The sequence below is a fragment of the Rhipicephalus microplus genome, chromosome X (genome assembly GCF_043290135.1).
Source record: "Rhipicephalus microplus isolate Deutch F79 chromosome X, USDA_Rmic, whole genome shotgun sequence".
Taxonomy (NCBI): domain Eukaryota; kingdom Metazoa; phylum Arthropoda; class Arachnida; order Ixodida; family Ixodidae; genus Rhipicephalus; species Rhipicephalus microplus.
In genome coordinates, this window is record NC_134710.1 from 101849901 (window position 1) to 101869757 (window position 19857).

General features: G+C 42.2%; 1 protein-coding gene across 4 annotated transcripts in view; it reads left to right on the forward strand.

Annotated features, from left to right (window-relative positions):
- The window catches only part of LOC119176292 (DDB1- and CUL4-associated factor 11), an 86310-nt gene that overhangs the window by 49654 nt on the left and 16799 nt on the right, over positions 1–19857 (forward strand). For all 4 annotated transcript variants that reach the window (XM_037427500.2, XM_037427501.2, XM_037427502.2 and 1 more), the window contains exons 11-16: positions 188–280; positions 5271–5363; positions 5427–5516; positions 5924–5987; positions 6709–6864; positions 13940–14046. In XM_037427500.2, coding sequence (XP_037283397.1) covers positions 188–280; positions 5271–5363; positions 5427–5516; positions 5924–5987; positions 6709–6864; positions 13940–14046 — 603 coding nt within the window. The remainder of the gene's footprint in view (positions 1–187; positions 281–5270; positions 5364–5426; positions 5517–5923; positions 5988–6708; positions 6865–13939; positions 14047–19857) is intronic.

The following is a 19857-nucleotide window of genomic DNA, read 5'->3' on the forward strand; positions in this document are numbered from 1 at the left end:
GTTGCTCATTTTACATGTTAAACATAATTCAAGTTGGTCACATCTTTAGAATAGGCTCAACATAGCTCCATTTCTTTCACTGTTCTTCTTTCTGCTGTCTCCAGAGGGAAAAAAACAAAAAAAACAACCATATCTCCACGAAGCACTGCAAATTCTTGTTTATACCCAAAAAGTCTTTTTCCCACAGATACGTGCCCATGACGGAGATGTTAATGCTGTTGCATTTGCTGACAAGACCTCACAGATCCTCTTTAGTGCTGGAGATGATGGCCTTTGTAAGGTGGGTAAATAGAAGAAAGCAAACCATGTGTAGCATCCAAGATGAGATGCTGCTTCAAAGGAGGAATTTTGAAAGTACCTAAATTTGGGAGTATTTATGCTGTTAGTGCAAACTGCATAGCTGTAGCCATGCCACGGGTAGCCTTATGAGTACATACGAACTCTAATGGTTTTCATTCACCTTGGCAACTGTCTGCATAGAAAATGTGTTTTATGGCTGTTTATTCCAACCCTGCAAAAACAATTCTGAACAAATGTTCTCATGTTCAGTGTTCACATGAATTTGGCAAAATGTGCAGAAATGTTTAAGCTTCTTATTTTTGAATTACTGAGTAGATGAAGGCAATTTACATATCTGTCACCCACATGTTTATGCTGACAATCTTTGTGGAAGCTGTTGTATATATGCCACTGAAATTTGCACTTAGTGGTGCAGGCCTGCCAACATCCCTCACAGTTGGGCAGAAGATGCAGCACAACATTTACATTTTCATCTATGCTCTTTTATTGCGGTAACAATTATATGGGCACTGTAGCCACATTTTTCTTAGTATTGTGTGGCGTTCTGTATAAGGTACAAGTGCAATAAGACCCTATTACTACACGCACATAGCATGCATGCTGTTAATGGAAATGTGAAAATATTGATGCAGTTGATAATTAGCCTTTTAGAATGTTCTGTATTCTCAACACACCACAGATACGGTAGTATTGCTGTGGCACCATGGGCTGCTTGAAGCCAAAACACTTCCTTTGCTCGGTGCTGCTTCTATAGGCGACTTGGGTTTAGGTTGGTTGTTGAGATTTCAATTTCTGATTAATTGGTTCTTTGTCAAAGTAACCACTGCAAAGCCATATTTTTTATATTTTGTATTGCTGATAAATATGGCATTACAGCATTCTCTCAAGCTGTTACAAGGACAGGGCTAGGGAATACGAGCTGATCTATAAGGGGATGTGGAACGCCACCTCCCTAAACTTTGGCTGTCATAAACAAATGGATGAAAATTCACTACATCATGCACGTGATACACGGGCCAGTAAATAAAAATTGACACAATCTTTGTAACTAGCATGTGCACATGGTGCTACATGAATCGTAACATGATTCACGTTGGTCATCTCGACGAGCTAGTTGTGATAACATGAAAGTATGTGTGCACTTGTGGCCTGATGGTTGTAACAGCCGGCTGTTGTGCTACGAGGCGAAGGTTCATTTCCAGTTTGAGACACTTGAATTTACTTTTATTAATGAGGCATAAAATGGTGTGTGATAGAAATCTAGCATAATGTGCCCTCAGTGAGCTAAATATTATGTAGTACTTTGCATTTAACATAAAAATGTGCAGCATGGAGCAGAAACATACAATGGCAGCTATGATATTAAATGGAGTTCGGTGAAGTGCTTGCATAGTCGAGCTTGTTTGTACATCACAAATGTAATTCACTGTTCTGTACAAACCTGAAGGACATAAACCAACATCTCAGTGCCATTGATAATAATATGAGCAGCAGTGACAACAGTTAACTGTGTTTTTGGTATGAAGAACTCAAATTAGTTCACATACAGTGCCATATGTCAAATGGAAATATCTACAAAACGTAATATAGTTTCTGCATTAGTATGACGTCACGTAACATCAAAGAAACTTTGCATCCATTGATTACTAAATGATTTTTTCACTACTAAAACATAAAAGTGACAAAAGCCCCAGTTTATCAAATGCATGTATTGCTGCATGTATAGTAAAGGAAGAACATAGTAAATACAGTATTATGGCGCTAATAGAATTATGGCTTAAATGTTTAGTGATAGTTTTGAGTGAGCTTGCGTGTGCATTTTCGTGTGCATTTGCGTGTTGGTTTTCAATTTTGGCAATGATGTACTAAATGTTTTCGAAAAAATCAGGTATGGTTGAACGCTGTTGAACCAAGTTTGTTGAGTAATAGCTCGATTTTGCTTGCTTTGAAAAAAGGCCAAACTATTGGTTTACAGAGATTTAACTTTGTTGCATGCCTTGGTTTAGGCAAGGATGACAAGAAGTCTACATGCTTTGACTACACGCTCTGACAAGAGAGCCAATGTGTTGCACCACAACACACAGGCACTGCCCAGTACCACTGGTACCATCGGCGGTCTAGGCGCAAACACGTCACGGATTCAGACCGCTTCTGATGGTGATGGCACGAAAGACTTGCCTCAAGCTACTGTTCATTAATCATGAGTGTGCCATGATGAACACGCTGCACTAGCGTTATTCTGAAACTCTTTGGCCTTGACTGAGCTTGAAGGTCAGATTAATGCATCAAGGCACTTTCTAGGTTTGTACAGGAAGGAGTACAGCTATCGCCACAAAATAAACCAAATAATCTGTATCGGTGTGTACAGATGATGAAGTTTAAAAGGATACCTAAGAGTGTCTAGTATAGAAATGCTTGTGTATGTTTAGAGTGCATTAAAGGATCCCAAACACCAAATTTGGAAACTCTAGATGCTTGTGTTGTCTGATAGTCCTGCATGCGGGGCCACTTCTGACAGATTATCAGGGCTGAGTGTTGCCCATGAGATATTTAAATTTGTTTTTAAAGTAAGGGTGCTTGCTCATCTAAGTATTCTGGCCCAATTTGTATGGTTTGACATGGACAGAGCCTCCCCCGCGACATTGCAGAGGTCGAGCAAGTAGTGTTGACTTCAGAAGATATTTGCGGGGCGTGCACAATATTGACTGGCACCCAGCGAGGACTATTCATCTTTTCTCTTGGTCTTTTATGTGCTCTCAAGGTAGTTTTGGCTGCTTACACCAGGAATGCTTTTCTATTTTCTGATGTGAACACTCTCAAAGCACTCGCATAATTCTTCACCGCTCACAGGTCCCAGTATGAAAACAGCCATACTCTTAAAGCGACACATAACTGACTTCCAGTCTAGGTGGCGCTACTGCAGCAACAGGCTCTTCATAGCAGACCATGAAGCGCAAGCGAACATTGCGCATACAGCTGCTATCCGTGCAAATATTGAATTGCTTGAAAATGCAACGACGATAATGACTAGTTTTCATCTTAAGGTAATTGTGAAAGCTTTATACATTATCAAGCTGTTTGGAAGTGCATTGGATGGTGTGGCAGGAACTATAGCAGGCACACAGTGCTCGGTGAACACTGTGGTTCTGATCAAGTTCAACGTGACGGGCATTAGTGTTGCTCATTGCCCAAGTCCACTTTTCAATGACATAGCGAGTAGCTTTGACAACAGTTTTTTTTTCAGCTAATGGGGAAGACTCCATAGGCTCTGGCATGTGCTGTGAAAATACATTGACAAAATTTCGTCGGAGCAGTGTGAGTTGCACATTGTGGGCTGCTGACATCACTCATATTACCCATTATAATTTGTGTCAAGTGCCCGAAAAAAGGCCAGGAAGACTAGGAACCATCACTTAACATTGTCATTCAGATCGACTATGTGATAGTGTGTTCACAGAAATCAACCCCTGCAAGCACATGACTACAAGTTATACATGTGTCATGGCACACTTTGAAAGTGATCAAACCCAGTCAGGACTAAATTTTTTCACTGGCTCATCTGTGCAAGCTGAGAGCTTCGAACAATGTATGCAGCTTGTACTCTGAGTCAATACTTCACAGCAACTCATGGTCTGCTGGTTACGCTCAACTGCTGGTCCGCGAGCCGGGATTAAATCCCAGTCGCATTTACGATGGAGAAGCCGAAATTCCTTGAGGCCCATATGCTTAGATTTAGGTGCTTTTAAAGAACCCTAGGTGCTAAGGCACGTTGCCGGGCTAGTTGGTTGGGGTTCATCATTCATATGGGATCGCAAATAAAACATTAGGTGCAAGTTAGCGCTGTGTGTGTCTCTTTTTTGTGTCCTTGTTGTGGTGCGCTATACCCATATGAACTACAGTCGAACCCCACTACAATTAACGCCACTTCAACGAAATTTCTGCTACAATGAAAAATTCATACTTCCCCGTCAGCAGTCCATAGGAGTCAATGCATAAATATTGTTGCCACATTGAACACTTTTTCTTCTGTCCTCCCGCTTCAACGAAATTTCACAATGAAACTCCAGGCTCATATATTTATTGCTCTACAGGAAACATAATCTTTAACACTTTGATGTATTTTCAGAGCCTGAAAATACGTCAACGAAGTCTAAAACATGTGTTGGGGCCACCAGAAACCGCCGCTGTTCAGCAAGCATGAGCGCCGCCATTGCTCGATAGCGACGGCAATGAAACCACCCTGCTTTTGCCACTGGCTTGCTTTGAGCCGCAGACCATCCGAAGCTAAGGCTCAGTCACTCAGGTCATGGTTTCTTTCACACAGCTGCCACAGCTGCTGGGTGCAGCCGTGGAGCGATGCCTTTTCTGATTCCAATGCTTATCATTTTATTCGCACTTGGTCAGTGTAGTTTCTAATCAGAGCAGCTGTTCGTCTGCATCTTCAACCAAATCAGCTTGCCGCGAGTGATGGATGATAATAACGGCATAGAATAAGGCAAAAGTAACGGCTTCACGATACCCTGCCTCCATCTCGGCGTTGTCGAATACATTTTGACGGCGGACAGCTGCTGGTATTAACATGTTAATGCAACTGTTTGGCACAGCTTAACCAGTACCAAACACACACACACAATCTGGCACGTGTTGCTTGACTGGCTGAAGCCTGTAGCGACAACAGTGCTCCAGCCACCACTAGCAGCGGTGCTGGCATCACTATTCAAGTTTCTAACTGAACAGGTTCTATAAACATTTGTGGGGCACTAGTTTCTTATGGAATTTAGGTGGGCATGTCGAACTGATGTGAAATCATTCTGAATTAATGATGCTCACATTATTTATATGATGTGTTAGAGCATTTGATTCAATTTTGGCATTACCAGACACAAAGCTACAAATTACTGTGAAAATGTGGCAAACAAAACTTTTGCTGTCAGGGGTTCCTTAATGTCGACTTGTGCTTTTTTGTGCAGGTTTGGGACAGGAGGACACTTAGTGAGAGCGATCCTAAGCCAGTGGGTATCCTTGCTGGACATAGCAATGGCATCACATTTGTTGATTCTAAGGTGAGCTAAGAACCCGACTAATGATTTTGATCATACGAGTAATACCTTTTGTCTGCTTTACAGAATGATGCCAGGTACCTCATCACAAACTCTAAAGATCAAACAATTAAGCTTTGGGACATGCGAGCTTTTTCTTCCAAAGAGGGTATTCAGGTTTGTAAAACAGCTGTTTTCTCGCATTGACTAATTGCTTGGTTAGAATATTATACTAAGTAGCAACGTTTTTTCCACCATTTTGGCAGCATAGAAATATACATATATCATTTTGTACATGATTCTTGCAATTTGTAAAATAGGACATCTTGATTTACATCATCAGTAATATTTAAGTATTCCAGAAAGTATAACAGCTATTGTTCAGCCATTTGCTTATTCGGCGAAAATGTATGCACACATCAACTATATACCTTCACTCATGGACAGCCTTTCTAGGGGCCTGTTGATATGCCAAAAAATTTTAGATGCAAGACCCTGCCTTGCTGCCAGTCTTAGTTACCCAGGTTATTTTCCTCTTTATAGTAGTTTAACCATTTTTTACTTGTTTGCTTTATCTACCTTAGGCAACCAAAATTGCAGTAGCCTGTCAGAACTGGGACTACCGGTGGCAGCGCGTGCCCAAGAAATGTAAGTGCTTGACTACAACATTGTTTTCCAGCCCACTAGAGCACATTATGTTGCTAGCTCGAGCATGATATGACCGCACAGGCACTGAATGCACATTGTACACTATTTGGGCTTTTACCACAACTGCTCCATACACAACCTAGGTCTCTAGCGGTGTGTTCATAGACGTCATATGTCGTGGAAAAACAAGTGGGCGCAAAGCATTGCAGCATTTGTGTTGTTCTCATATGGTTCCCACTAATGACTATGGCAATGCTGGAATCACTGCTTTGTCTCAGATTTACGCTGATTCCACCTTTCTTTTTGCATTTCGCACTTGCCGTGTGCATCAAGAAATGATTGGCTATGAGTCTGCATTATAACATTTTCACAATCAGTGATGTTTTTCTTAGTGCTTGTTCAGCGGGTATTCATTAATAAAATTTTACTGCATTTGCTATCACTGCTTATTGTAGTATTCACTTAACTCTGTGCTTAGAGCCATTTGTGGTTCATTCATGTTTGTGTTTTTTTCACTGTATTATGCACTGTCTGTAACAGAATAAGTAAACTTCTTTTACTTAAGCTTTGCATCTTTCAGTTTTGGACCAGAATGGACATAAGTTGAGAAAAGGTTTCAGACCTGAAAGAGTTTAAGATTATTAGTGCACTTGCACATTGTTTGTAGCTTGTCCTGAGGCCGAACAGCACTTTTGACAGTTCTTTTTGTGTTTTTTTTAAGTGCTCGAACTCTGTGAGAAGCTACCCGGAGACACATCTTTAATGACCTACCAGGGCCACACAGTCTTGCAGACCCTTATTCGATGCCACTTTTCACCTGCTGCCACAACGGGTCAGCAGTTCATCTACACTGGCTGTGCCTCAGGCCGAGTGATTGGTCAGTGGAAGTTCTTTTTACAAATTTCAAACTATTTTTCTGGGACGTGTATGAAAGGCTGTCCGCTTTGCTAGCACAGACAAGCTCTCACTGTATATGCGCAGCAATGATGAGTTTTGCTAGTCCCAACCAATAAGAACATGCGAGTGAACACGTGTTCTTTTTCGTCCTCATCTGATTGTGCACTTTATTATTATTGGTCATGTCTTACCAACACACCCAAACTGCCATGATATTGCTGGTCATATCTTCAGAGAATTTACATCTGTTAGCCAACCTGCAGTTTTTTTTTTCTTTAGAGGGAATTTCAGTTCATGAAAACAGCTGCCATGGCCTTTTTAGTGTTTTTGAGTTTTCCTAACATGCAGTAGTAAAGGAGATGTGGTTGGGTAAATGGTAAATGTCAGTTTTAGTGTAATATTTCATAAAATTTTTCGTGCTCACAAAAAATGCCACTGGGTATCAAGTGACACATCCTAGGTTGCCTGTCCTTCCTATGGCCCACTCCCAAATTTCAAAGGGAGTCATTCATTCAACGTACCTTTTCTCTGCAACTACCGAAAGGAATGTTATGATATTCAGCCGTGTTATTGTACAAGCTCATAGGTTTGATCTGAACTAAAAAAAAATATTACATTTTTCATGAAGTAAAAAAAATAATAAAATTAATGCATTCACATGGCTACAGAGGGTCTATGTTTTTACATATTTTTTTACACCTTCACTTTTTGTGAAATCACCAATTTTTTTTGTTCAGACTGTTTCTAACTTGTTGTTGCTCACGCATACAAAGTTCCATCGAAATCTATTCAATACTTTTTAAGAAAGTTACGTTTAAGTTCAAAAATTCATTTAAAAACGCAACGTGAAAAAAAAAAATGGAAGTTTCATGTGCACATACTGCTTACACCAGCGGGCACACGGTGCACTTCGGCGCGGCATTTAAACCACCTAGAGTGGCCGTTTGACGTTGGGCTTCCACAGGTATGTTCCTTGGAGTACAGTGGATTTTTTTGGTATCAATATTTTAAATTCGATTTCCTGGAGAGTTTACCCTACCATACCTCCTTAAGGGAGTGGTGGAACAGTGCCTGTTATGTAGTTAGTCAGCACATAGGTTGGCAAACTCGCTTGGACTCTCATCGAGTTGTGAGTCCGAGCTTGAGTGAGTAATCTTTTATTGAGTTTGAGTCCGAGGGATTCTGGCTAGGAAAAGTTTGAGTGGGTTTGAGTGCGAGTCCAGTTGAAAAAAAAAAGTTTGAGTATTGGTCTGAGGGAGCCCAAAGCGCAAAATATATTTCTTGAGAGAGTCTGAGTGAGCTCCACATTTTTCGTCAGCTATGGTCCTATCTACTCATTTCAGCATTACTATCAATCAGCCTTATGTCTTCTCAGGTTTATATTTGAATCTACTCTCGCGCATGTTTTGGCACACTAGCATCTACAAGCCAGCTCAATAGTTAATAATCAAAGGCATGAGCTATAAGTGGAGGGGAGGAGGTCCTCAGCTTCTGTATGCAAACTCTTTCACAAGAAGTTTTCTATGGAAATATCTCGCGTGAGTCATCTCTTTCAATAAAATTTTTCTTACTAAATTATAACCACTGGTAACTCGTTGAAGGTGCGAGGACAAAAGGTGCCAACTAGAGCACAGTTATGGGAGATATTGGTGTTAAAGAGTCTTGACTTATATTCATAAAAGCTAGTTAAATGCTAACGAACTAATGATCGACTCACTGAGTCTCACTATGTCTTGGGTTGAGCCACGAGGCCGAATCTGAGGGAGGCCAAGGGAGTAATATTTTCGTGTGTTCGAGGCAGAGTGAGTTGTAAGGCCAAGTTTATTTGATGGATGCAAGTCCTTTATTAAAGAAAAAAAAAAAAGGGAAGTGCATGGCCTCTGTGGGGATAAGCGGGAGTTTCTAACTTCAGTTTATTTGATGAGGGAGTCTGAGTCCACTTTACATTTTTTTTACCTATGTTGCAATGCGCACTTGGTGTATAACTGTGGCATATTGTATTGCAACATTATCTTTCCAAGTTTCTTAAACTGGCATAGCGCATCATGGGAAAGAATAAACAGCTGAGCAGACTGACACAAGAGGACAGAGCGCCAACTTTCAAGGGAGCTTTATTGGCAAATTGCATCAAATATGTAGACGTGCGGTATACCAGTTCAAGTACAATGAATCAACTCGCTCAATCTTCAACACTTGTGGACTTTGCAAGGTTGCAACTAAATGCACTGTACACAGACGTCAAAGAGTCAATACTACTTCCAAGCAACTGAAAAGATCTCGAAGTGCTTCACTGAGTGGTGTGGAAACTCTCTATAACTGCTACATTATTTATGACTGATGAACATTATCATGAACATTATCATCAAGATGCAAAATTGATTATTATTCTCATGCAGTAAGTTGGTTGGAAAAGTGCTGGAACAAAAGCAACATAGGCAGGTGAGAGTGAGTATAGAAATTGGAGGTTGAATTAAGTTGGTGTAAGGAGACAGGACATGCTTGTCTGAAAGTACAGAAAGTTTAGAAACTTAGAAGGCTCTACACATAATGGAGAGTTTAAAAAAAATTGTTCTTTGTGTGTAGAGCCTTGTCGGTTTCTGACAGCAGCATTCTGTAGAAATAATGTAATCGTCACAAGAATGATTTTTTTAATAGCATGTTATTTTTATTTGTTCTGACGTATGTTTTACTTGATCTGAGACAGTGCACAGCCACATTTCTAGCACCTGTAGCCGTGAACTGCTATACAGGGTGTGGCTGCTTGCGACGCACACCGTGTTGCTTGGTATCATCTTACATCCTTGCTTTCCATTAAGAAAGTGGAAAAGGTAATTGGCCAGACTCTTGACAGCCACTCTGAGTTTGAAAATTTGTTTTTGGTGCCCTCGTCACAACTATAGTAAGTTTATTTGCCTGTGGTTGATTGTGCACCTTACTTTCAGGAGATTTCATAAGGGCATTTCAATTGAGAAAATGTCTCAGTTTTAACACAGGTGCCAACCAGTGAATGTGATAGCAACAAATCAATGTTATGTACGTAGTAAGGCTAGCCACTTACTTTTTTAGCATCCGACCTAGCGTAAATTACAGGAAATAAACCACAATTGTTGTGTGGAAGAAAGACCCTAAATTATCTTTTTCTTAGAGTTGGTAAGTTTGTCAAGATTTTCATCAATACAGCTAAGTGGCAGAATAAATTGGATGTCTTACGGCAGCCTAGCATTGCAACAAGCATAAACATGCAGGTTTGCGATGCATGAACTTGAGCTGTGCAAATAGCAAAATTTTGGGTGCGAGTTGAATTCGAATATCAAAGTGCAAGTGCAAATAAAATACAATATTTTTATAATATTTCTCACACATTTGTCAAATATTTTCGTAATACTTTTAAGCGAAATTGAATACAAAAAAAAAAGTTGAAGAGGATTCCTTAGTACATTTTTACAAGATAGCTACATCAAAATGTTTCTTTGGGCTTGGTCCAATGATGAAGTGCTGTTAGGGTGGTGTTTCATAGTTGTCTTATCACGAATGAGGTAATGCACAGGTCGAATTGGATTTACGCACATAATTTGGTGCAACCAAAGTGTTGCCGACATACATGTGAAAAGCAAAGATGCTATTTCCTCGTCCTGTCCTCCTCTTTCAACTTCTGTGGAAGCCCAACTGATGTGGCATACAAGGATGTGCTCCCTTCAAGTCCGGAGTTTCAAATCTGCTTCATAGACATCAGTATAAGAGAACATCTGAAATCTTGAATGCTAAAAATCTTTGGTGTTTAATTTTTCAGATTTCTACCCAAAGTTTAGGCCGAAAATAGCCGTAATTCAGCACACCTCCCCCCCCCCCCCCCCCCTCTTTCTCTGCCATATTTATCATCTCAATGTTGTATCCAGCACTTTTTTTTTAGTTAATACATTTGCGATCGTAGCAGAGCCTGAAAGGCAGCTTTGTCGCAATATGAGAGTCTGATAGGATAAAGCATATTGGAAATATGGAGGGGCCACTGCCAATCGAACATTGACCGTATTTGTGTTAAGGAAGTGGGAATAGTAAAATTCTAGTCTGAATCGAATCAAATAAAAAACGCTACTTCAAAATTTTTGAAATTCAAGTATTCTCACAACCTTAGTATGAACGTTTGTTCAGACCTATAGTTAGGCATTCAGACTTGCAAAATTGACAGCATTATTCCAACTGGAATTTCATGGTACTTTGGTGTTAATATAATATGGGTTGTGAAAATTTCGTTGAAGCTATTGAGGCTACTCAAAAACTTAAATGGCAAATTCTTGCTGTTACAGCTGGTGACAGCTGTGACAACAATAAGGCTCACTGGTGCTGCAGATGATGATGTGTGAGGCATGAAGCAAAATGGGACAGCAGTGCTATAACTCTAAGAACTGACTCGTTTACTTCAGAGTGGGCACCTCTAAAGAACTGCTAGACTGAACTGGTTCTATAAATGTTGGTGCACACTCTGAGGTCTGTTAGAAAAGCATCCAACCTTTTTTTTCTTTTGCGAGCACCTGATGGATTAAAAACAAGCGCGCTTGCATCAGCCGAACTTGAACCTTCTTGTGCATGCATGAATTTTTTCCCACCTGCCAACAACATCAGTCGCTGGGACGCAGTGTTTGAGTGAGGTACTGCGCAGTGCTCTCGTCAGTTTTTCATTGCAAGGAAAACGACGGAGCAACTGGAGCTGCGACAGCCAAGTGAAAATCATTCAGAAGATCAAGACTGCTTTCGGTGACGACGCTATGAGCTGCGCACAAATTAAGTGGTACAGCACTGGTTTAAACAGGCACACATCGGTAGAGAGCGAGCCACGCTTCGGTTAGCCATCAACATGCCGAAATGACCAGGTCATTGCCAAAGTGAACTCTGTGGTAATGCGGGAGCATCAGATGACTATCTGGGAAATTTCGGAAGAGGTGGTACTCAGCATTTTTTGTGCACATTCCATTATGACCAAAGATTTAGCCATGAAGAATTGCTGTGAAATTCGTGCCGAAACTGCTCATAGTGGAGCAAAAGTAACTTCATGATGAAGTTTCACAAGACATGCTGGATTTCACAATCAGTGACCCTAACTTCATGAGCACCATTAACACTGGTTACGAATCCTGGGTGTATAGGTGCGACTCAGAAACCAAATCCTAATCGTCACAGTGGAAGAATTTCTACTGTGAAGGTTCGCCAAGTGCCCGTGTGCTCAGATTAGGGTGTACATTAAAGAACCCCAGGTGGTCGAAATTTCTGGAGCCATCCACTACGGCGTCTCTCATAATCGTATGGTGGTTTTGGGACATTTAAACCCCACATATCAATATATCAAGGTTCGCCAAGTGCTCAGCAATGTCAGAATAATGCCGAGTGCTTTCTTTGGCTCCCGCGGTGTGGTGCACCATGAGTATGCACCACAGGGTCAAACAATCGCCAAAGAGTACTACAGGGATGTCCTCTGTCACCTACATGATGCTGTGCAACGCAAGAGACCCGAGTTGTGGTCAACAGGAAACTGGCGCATCCACCAGAACATTGCTCCTGTACATTCCTCACACTTGGTTCAGACTTTTTTGGCAAAAAGTCGGACTCCTGTCGTTCAACAAGCTTCTTGCTCTCCCGATATGGGCCCCTGAAACTTCTGTCTGTTTCGCAAACTCGAGAGGACATTGAAAGGAGAGCGATAGCAGGCAAGGGAAGACATTGTGGCTGCAACGACAGCTGAGCTAAACTTCATTCTGAAAGAGGCCTTCTCAGAATGCTTCCAACAATGGCAGCACCGCTGGGAGAAATATGCGGATTTCCAAGGGGACTACTTTGAAGGGGTTAGGTTTCCAACACTCCAATTATGCCAATTTTTTTTTCTTCCCCCAAAGGTCTGATACTTTTCTAACATACCTTGTATGTATGCACAGTAGAAGTTAAGCACCAAAGGTTTTGTAGGTGCCATCATGGTGAGCAAAAGAACTAACTTAGATATTCAACTGCAACATCTAGTATGAAATAATTCATTCTGCACCTGGTCATGGGCTAAATTGATGAGTGTAGGTGCTGTTAGCATAATTCAATATGCTGGAAAAGCACTAGTGTTGGCACAAGTCTTTCAAAGTGGCACTAAAGTTGAGCACTGAATCGGTTTAGATCAATAAATTTTACTTTTAAAATTATAACATCATTATTTTCACCATCATAGCTGTAATAATAAAGGAGGAAATAAAGCTGTCTCATTTTAAAGTTCCTTGCATATTTCAGCTACATTGGCTTTTATGAAATTTCCCCCCCGCTTCATGACCCTGCAAAAAGGTCATGAAGCACACGCATGGACAAGATGCGAACTCCCGTGGCCTCAATAACTTTCGAGCCCGCCAGGCCCAAATCGGCCAATGGTTGATACTTGGCTTGGGAGGGAGTGATTTTGAGCCTTTAGCGTCATTTGTTGGGAGAAGAGAAAGCGATTTCTATGTGACTTTGAGAATTTATTGTCAATTCTAGGCCGTGTGCTGCACTATAATATTTGGCACGCATGTTCTTGGGAGGCTCGACTACCACTTGGCAGCATTTTCTGGCCATGCTCAAGAAGTGTTGTAGGGCCCCTTTAATGTGCTAAGTCTCATCGTGTACTTACAGGATACATAGACCGTGGTAGACGCTGTCAAAATTTATGATGCCGTAGTGATTGGTGTAGGAATTTCACGGGGGCATTGCCATCTATATATTCTTTTTGTGCATTTGCTCACTTATGCTCTGTCATGACAACAGTGGGGATTTCGGTATTGCGAAAGAGTAAATCGAAAAAAATTTATATTCTCTTTAGTGTCCCCCTTAAGAAGCAGGTGACATCAAACTGATGTTGGGTTAGTTGGTACATTGCCTTAAGATGTGGTTGTGGTGCAAAACAAAAGGAAGGTACAATGGAAAGGATTCTTTTCTTTTCTTTTGCCATAACTGCATTTTAGTAGCTAGATGCCCACATTCACACCTGTGGCATTCGTGTTTTCTGAAATGTATGACTGCATCCAAGCATGCATTTGACTTTTTTTTTGCAGTCTATGACCTTCTTACCGGAAAAGTGGCCACCGTTCTATCTGGTCACAGGGGTTGTGTGAGAGATGTGTCGTGGCATCCTTACCTGCCTGTCCTGGTGAGCTCATCGGTAAGGGCATTGATTGCATATATTTCTATCAAGTTCTGCATATGTCACGAGAAGGAAGTATTAAAAGAATTACACTACATCAAAAACACTATTATTTTCAGTTATCAGTTATGGCTACCCAAAAATGACCAGGTTATAAATTATCAAGAAAATTGATTACAGAGCATTGAATAGGTCTTGCATGTGTGCAGCCCAGTCTGGTAAGACAGTGAGAAGCTTACATAAGCACTATTAAGGGGCCCATTAACAGGGTTGGGAGTCTAAAATGAACAAGCACAACACATACCGTATTTACTCGCGTAATGAGTGCACTCATATAATGAACGCACCCCCAATGTCAGTTTTCAAAATTTGGATTTTTTTCCTCTATAATAAATGCACCCCTACATTCATTTCCTGCTGTCCTGCTAACTGACACCTGGGGCCTACTTACCCTTGGGATCGCTTCTATTTTTTAACTATTATTCTGACCCTCCTCGGCTAACCTCTGCTCATTCTCTCCCCCCTTTCGCCCGTTGCCGCGTGCCGTATTGTTTTTCTTTTTATCTGTGCGCTGCACGTCCCCCGTCTTCTTTATTTGTGTGCCACAGCAGGGTTCACGAATGCGAGTGTAGAGACATCGCAGCTGATAAGCCCACAGCGAGCAAGAGTGAGCGAAGGTCACAAGTCTGCTCGCGCAGACTGACGATCGCTTCCTGCAAATATAAAACTTTAAAGCCCAACGACGTGCATGCTATTTTCAAATGACGATGACAGGATTTTCTGTCGCTGACTTAAAGCCCAACGACGTGCATGCTATTTTCAAATGACGATGACAGGATTTTCTGTCGCTGACCCGCAGGTCGCGGGTTCGAATCCCGACTGCGGCAGCTGCATTTCTAATGGAGAAGGAAATGTTGTAGGCCCGTGCGCTCAGATTTGGGTGCACGTTAAAGAACCCCAGGTGGTCGAAATTTCCGGAGCCTTTACTACGGCGTCTCTCATAATCATGTGGTGGTTTTGGGATGTTAAACCCCACATATCGATCAACCATCTGTCGCAAAGGGTCATTCGTCACTATTGCGTCTCGGGTTTCTGGAAATCCAGGAAAAATTGCTTTTCACCCAGAAAAGACTGTGACAATTTGCACAACATGGTAGCACCCCCGATACTTGCATCGCTTTGTGAAAGTGAGGCGGCGGCCGTATTTCATCGTTAATCCTGTTATTAACAGTTTGTTCTGATGTTTCGGGGGTAGCTTGCTGCAATGTTCGTTACTTGCTACAATGACAACGACGTCGTTGTGTGAGGTTGCCGTGAAGTTGGCAAAGTGCATCGTAGCGCACGCTTCTGAGCGCCCCTCTATATCACAGCATATACCACTGTTGCGGTTAAACGATTGCGAAAAAAGATAGCCGCAAAACGCTTTTATAGCGTGCGCAAGCGGCGTGGCGACAGCTTGTAGAAGATAATGCCATCAATCACTGAAGATTTGTAAGGTGCAACAAAGAACCGGTTTCCTAACAGTATACTACGCGTATGCGAAAAGTTAAGCGACCTAGCTTGTTTTTTTTTGTTTTGTTTTTCTGCATTACAGCATTTTTGCTCATGCCAGCAAAGTTTTCATAAAATCTGTACCGCATAATAAATGCACTCCCAACTTTGCTCCGATTTTTTTTTTTTAAGTGCATTCATTACGTGAGTGAATACGGTATATGGTGTACTGTCGATCATGTTCACAATGTATTAAATATCTCCATGGCTTGATAATTGGTGATTTTTTTAAACAGAAAAGCACGAGCTTTCTTTATTAAAATTCAGCTTCATGCAAATTTGTATGTGCAAATGTTGTACATTTTTTTAAACTCCTCCAGAAGTACTGACGCAAATTTTAAATATTTTCGGGTTGCTGCTCTAAATAAAAAGGCGGGTGTCGAGAACCCTAAATAGAGTGTCATGGGGCTAGGTAATATAGGTAAACCTGGATATTGCAAGATTGACAAATTCCTGAAAAAATTCTTTATTACGAGGATTTTGTTAAATGCAGGTTTGCTACGAAAATTCAAAAAATCAACGCACAAATTAACCAGAAGGGGAATGAACATAGAGCTCACCCAAAACACTTATTTAGCGGTAAAACACTGTGTCAGTATTTGCGAGAGCAATTATATGAGTACTTTCGATGGGTGTTTTCCATGGCCGCCATGTTCCGTCACAAGTTCAAATCGATAACGGTGCATGGTACTTTTACGAGCGGGTAAAAGCGCGCGACCACCGCTGAAACAGAGATCAAATGAGCCAGCCCATATCTATCACCTGGAAGACGCATACAATAACATCTCCCCACATGTTAGAACTGCCATTGAATGTTCAAACAGAGAAAAAACCGCCCATCTTGAACCAGCATGAAAAAACGCAAGGGGTGGGGTCGATTTAGTAGCAACAGTGAACTTTGGTTTTAAGGATGCGATTGTTGGCGTGCTTGCTATCTCAGCAAGCGTTAGTCCGCTTTCAACGCGAAAAAACTGTGTGAAAACAGAATTTCCCTGGAGCGGCCGTATTTGCTTACACCAGCATTTCGTGGGAGTTCCGCGATATCCGATCAAAAAGAGTTGGCTGGCAGCCTTCAACATGACAATTGTTTGCTATCGCATTCATTGCATTGTATTCAATGCGCCATTGTGTCGCCAAAGCTAATCGGCTAATCTCAAAGGCTACGGTTCCGCGAACTCGCAATGCGGTGCAAGACGGCAAAGTGTGTGCCGGGTCAACCTCCAAAAATCCATCGTTGTCACCATGGTCTCGGGTAGTTTCCATCAGTGCCTAATCTGACATCTTCTTGGCATTAACAACACGGTTGCCCACATAAATAAAACAAGAGGAAAAGCCCCGCCGCGGTGGTTTAGTGGCTAAGGTACTCGGCTGCTGACCCGCTGGTCGCGGGTTCGAATCCCGGCTGCGGCGGCTGCATTTCCGATGGAGGCGGAAATGTTGTTGGCCCGTGTGCTCAGATTTGGGTGCACGTTAAAGAACCCCAGGTGGTCGAAATTTCCGGAGCCCTCCACTACGGCGTCTCTCATAATCAAATGGTGGTTTTTGGACGTTAAACCCTACATATCAATCAAATCAAAACAAGGGGGAAAAAAGGCAAAGCTGAATGTCATCTGGGGCCACTATGGGTGCACAGTGAAACCATGCATGCATGCTCTGGCTTCGAAAACGAAAAGTGAACGACATGGATATCGCGAAAAACTACTCAGTGAAGTGCTTCCTATATGCAGTGAGGCACCACATGTGTGATGCTTACTAAAAACGTAGCAACGCAAAGTGGCATCATCTTTGTGAAAGTGCAGTTCAGAGACTGCTGCAGCTATCGAAGATTGGCACTGCCAACGCAAAAGTAGTTTTCTTTTTTTCCTCTTTTTTTGTGTTTTTTGGTTTGGAGGGAGGAGGAGGGCACATCTATGCATGTGCCCGTGGCGGCAATGCCGGCTCGAGGGGTGCAGGCTCAGGTGTCCACCATACCCGCGCAACAATTGCGAGCACTCGCCCTAGCCTGGGAGTCGCCGGGGCCCTGCCGCGGTGGTCTAGTGGTTAACATACTCGGCTGTTGACCCGCAGGTCGCGGGATCGAATCCCGGCTGCGGTGGCTGCATTTCCGTTAGAGGCAGAAATGTTGTAGGCCAGTTTTCTCAGATTTGGGTGCACGTTAAAGAACCACAGGTTGTCAAAATTTCCGGAGCCCTCCACTACGGCGGCTCTCATAATCATAAAGTGGTTTTGGTAAGTTAAATCTTCCATATCAATCAGTGGGGGTCGCCAGGTTTATGAGCATGCCGTGCGCACTGCCACCGCTTTGCCAGTGGCGTGGAAACCATAGAGGATGCATGCTCGTGCCAAAATGACAATATCTGGAACAAAATTTTTAGATTTTCTGTGGTGAGAATTCGTTATACCCAGGATGTCTCCCATTGTTACTCTTTTTTACATAGAGGTTGCAAATACATGTGCATCTATGAAGTCACGGCGGGGAATAGAAAAACTTCATAATATCGAGGAATTCGTTTCATGTAGGTTCATTATATAGAGGTTTAACTGTACATTGAATATATTTTAATACTACTACCGTAAAACAGCTATTTCCGTTTCTTTATTGAGAGAGTGGCTTTGCGGTGACGTGTCAAGAGGGGTCTGACATCATCGGAAGACTTCAACTCATGACAAACTAGCAACAGCTATCTGTCTGCTGTCAAAAGCACGGGGTTCACATGAACAATGATGAGTGAATTGTCCTCCAGAGACTCTGACAGTCATAGGCGTACCAGCCCGGGGGGCAAGGGGGGGCACAAGCCCCCCACTGAGAAAAGTTGGGCTCGCTGTCAGCGTGAGCCCAACTTTTGGGCTCACTGTTGGGCTCACTGTCAGAATAGTGCTCATTGTCAGCTGCACGCTGGGGAAACCAACAACTAAAGTGAAGTTTTCCTTCACCACAGTAATCACTCTAATATATTGTTACGAGGAAATGAAAATGTTACCAGGGAATGTTTTAATATAGTAAAATTTTTCCTAAATTTCTGCTGTGACGATTGTCCTTGAATCTTCCTTGCGGTGCGGGCCGCCTGTGCGACTTTTTCCCGCCTTGTATTGTAGCATTTTAAAGCGGGCTACAGTACAAGATGTGAAAGGATCCGTTACTAGCTGTGTTATGAATGGGAACGAGCAATCGTTTTATGGACCAGTCAGAGCACTTACTATTTCAAAGTTGTTTTCTTTGATCAAAAATGAACAGCGTTATCGCTGCTTTATCGAAGCTGCTGTGAGCTGATGATTGTGATGAATCTTTTTGAATGCTTTAGTTCTGCCGTACTAGAAGCACCACAAAAACGTTTACGCTTTTGTCTCCGATAAATCTGATCAGCCTTGCTTACGGTAACTAGGAGTTAATGACAACAGTTTGCAAAGTGGTGAAGAATAAAGCAGTGAACTTGAATACAGTGGGAAGCTCAGCATCCAAGCTTACCCCGCAGCTTTACCCACCGGACCAGGGAGAAGGTGAAGGATCATGGTTTTTTGCACGATGAAGGCCTAATTAGGAGTCGGGCTAGTTAGCTTTCATTCAACCTGATTTTCTTTTGCAGCTCAAAATACAACTCTGACAGAAAAGAAGCTCACGCGCAGCACTGCTTAGTTCTCCCCATCTCAGCAAGGATGAGCTCACAGAGGTGTACACGTGCACATACACTCTGAAAAGTTTTCAGGAGTAACTGCACAGTTATTATGAAAAAGGCTCTTTGCTCCTCCAAAAAACGTAATGTGTGCAAAAGATTGCACACAGCACCGCAAGGAGGGGCGCTTTCCTCCTTGTGAAATAAAGTAGCCATTCTTTGGTGTAACGGCAGGAATGTTCACGTCGTGTGCAAACGGCTGATCTGTGCCTACACAAGCCTGTTTCATTTCAGACGGTTCTTTAGCGTGGTTTGGTGTAGTTATTAGTGTACGTGCAAGCTGACTGAATGGTCATGAGTTGATTGATTGATATTTGGGGCTTAACATCTGCCACAGGTCCCGTTAATTAGGGAGGCGATTGCCGGGCTAATTCCAAGGGCCGAAGTAATGGCCGCCCGAACCGCACCACGAAAGCGTGGACAATTTAGAAGTGGTCCTTTTTGGCGCGCCAGCGGACGCCGGCTGTGGCCCAAAGAACAAGTCAGAGCCGAGAGTTGATAAACAAAACAAAATTATATTCTCAATAATGGCAGATCAAAAACAATACACAAGTATGCACACTCCACAATAGTTGAATACAATATGTCACCAATCAGACAACGTACT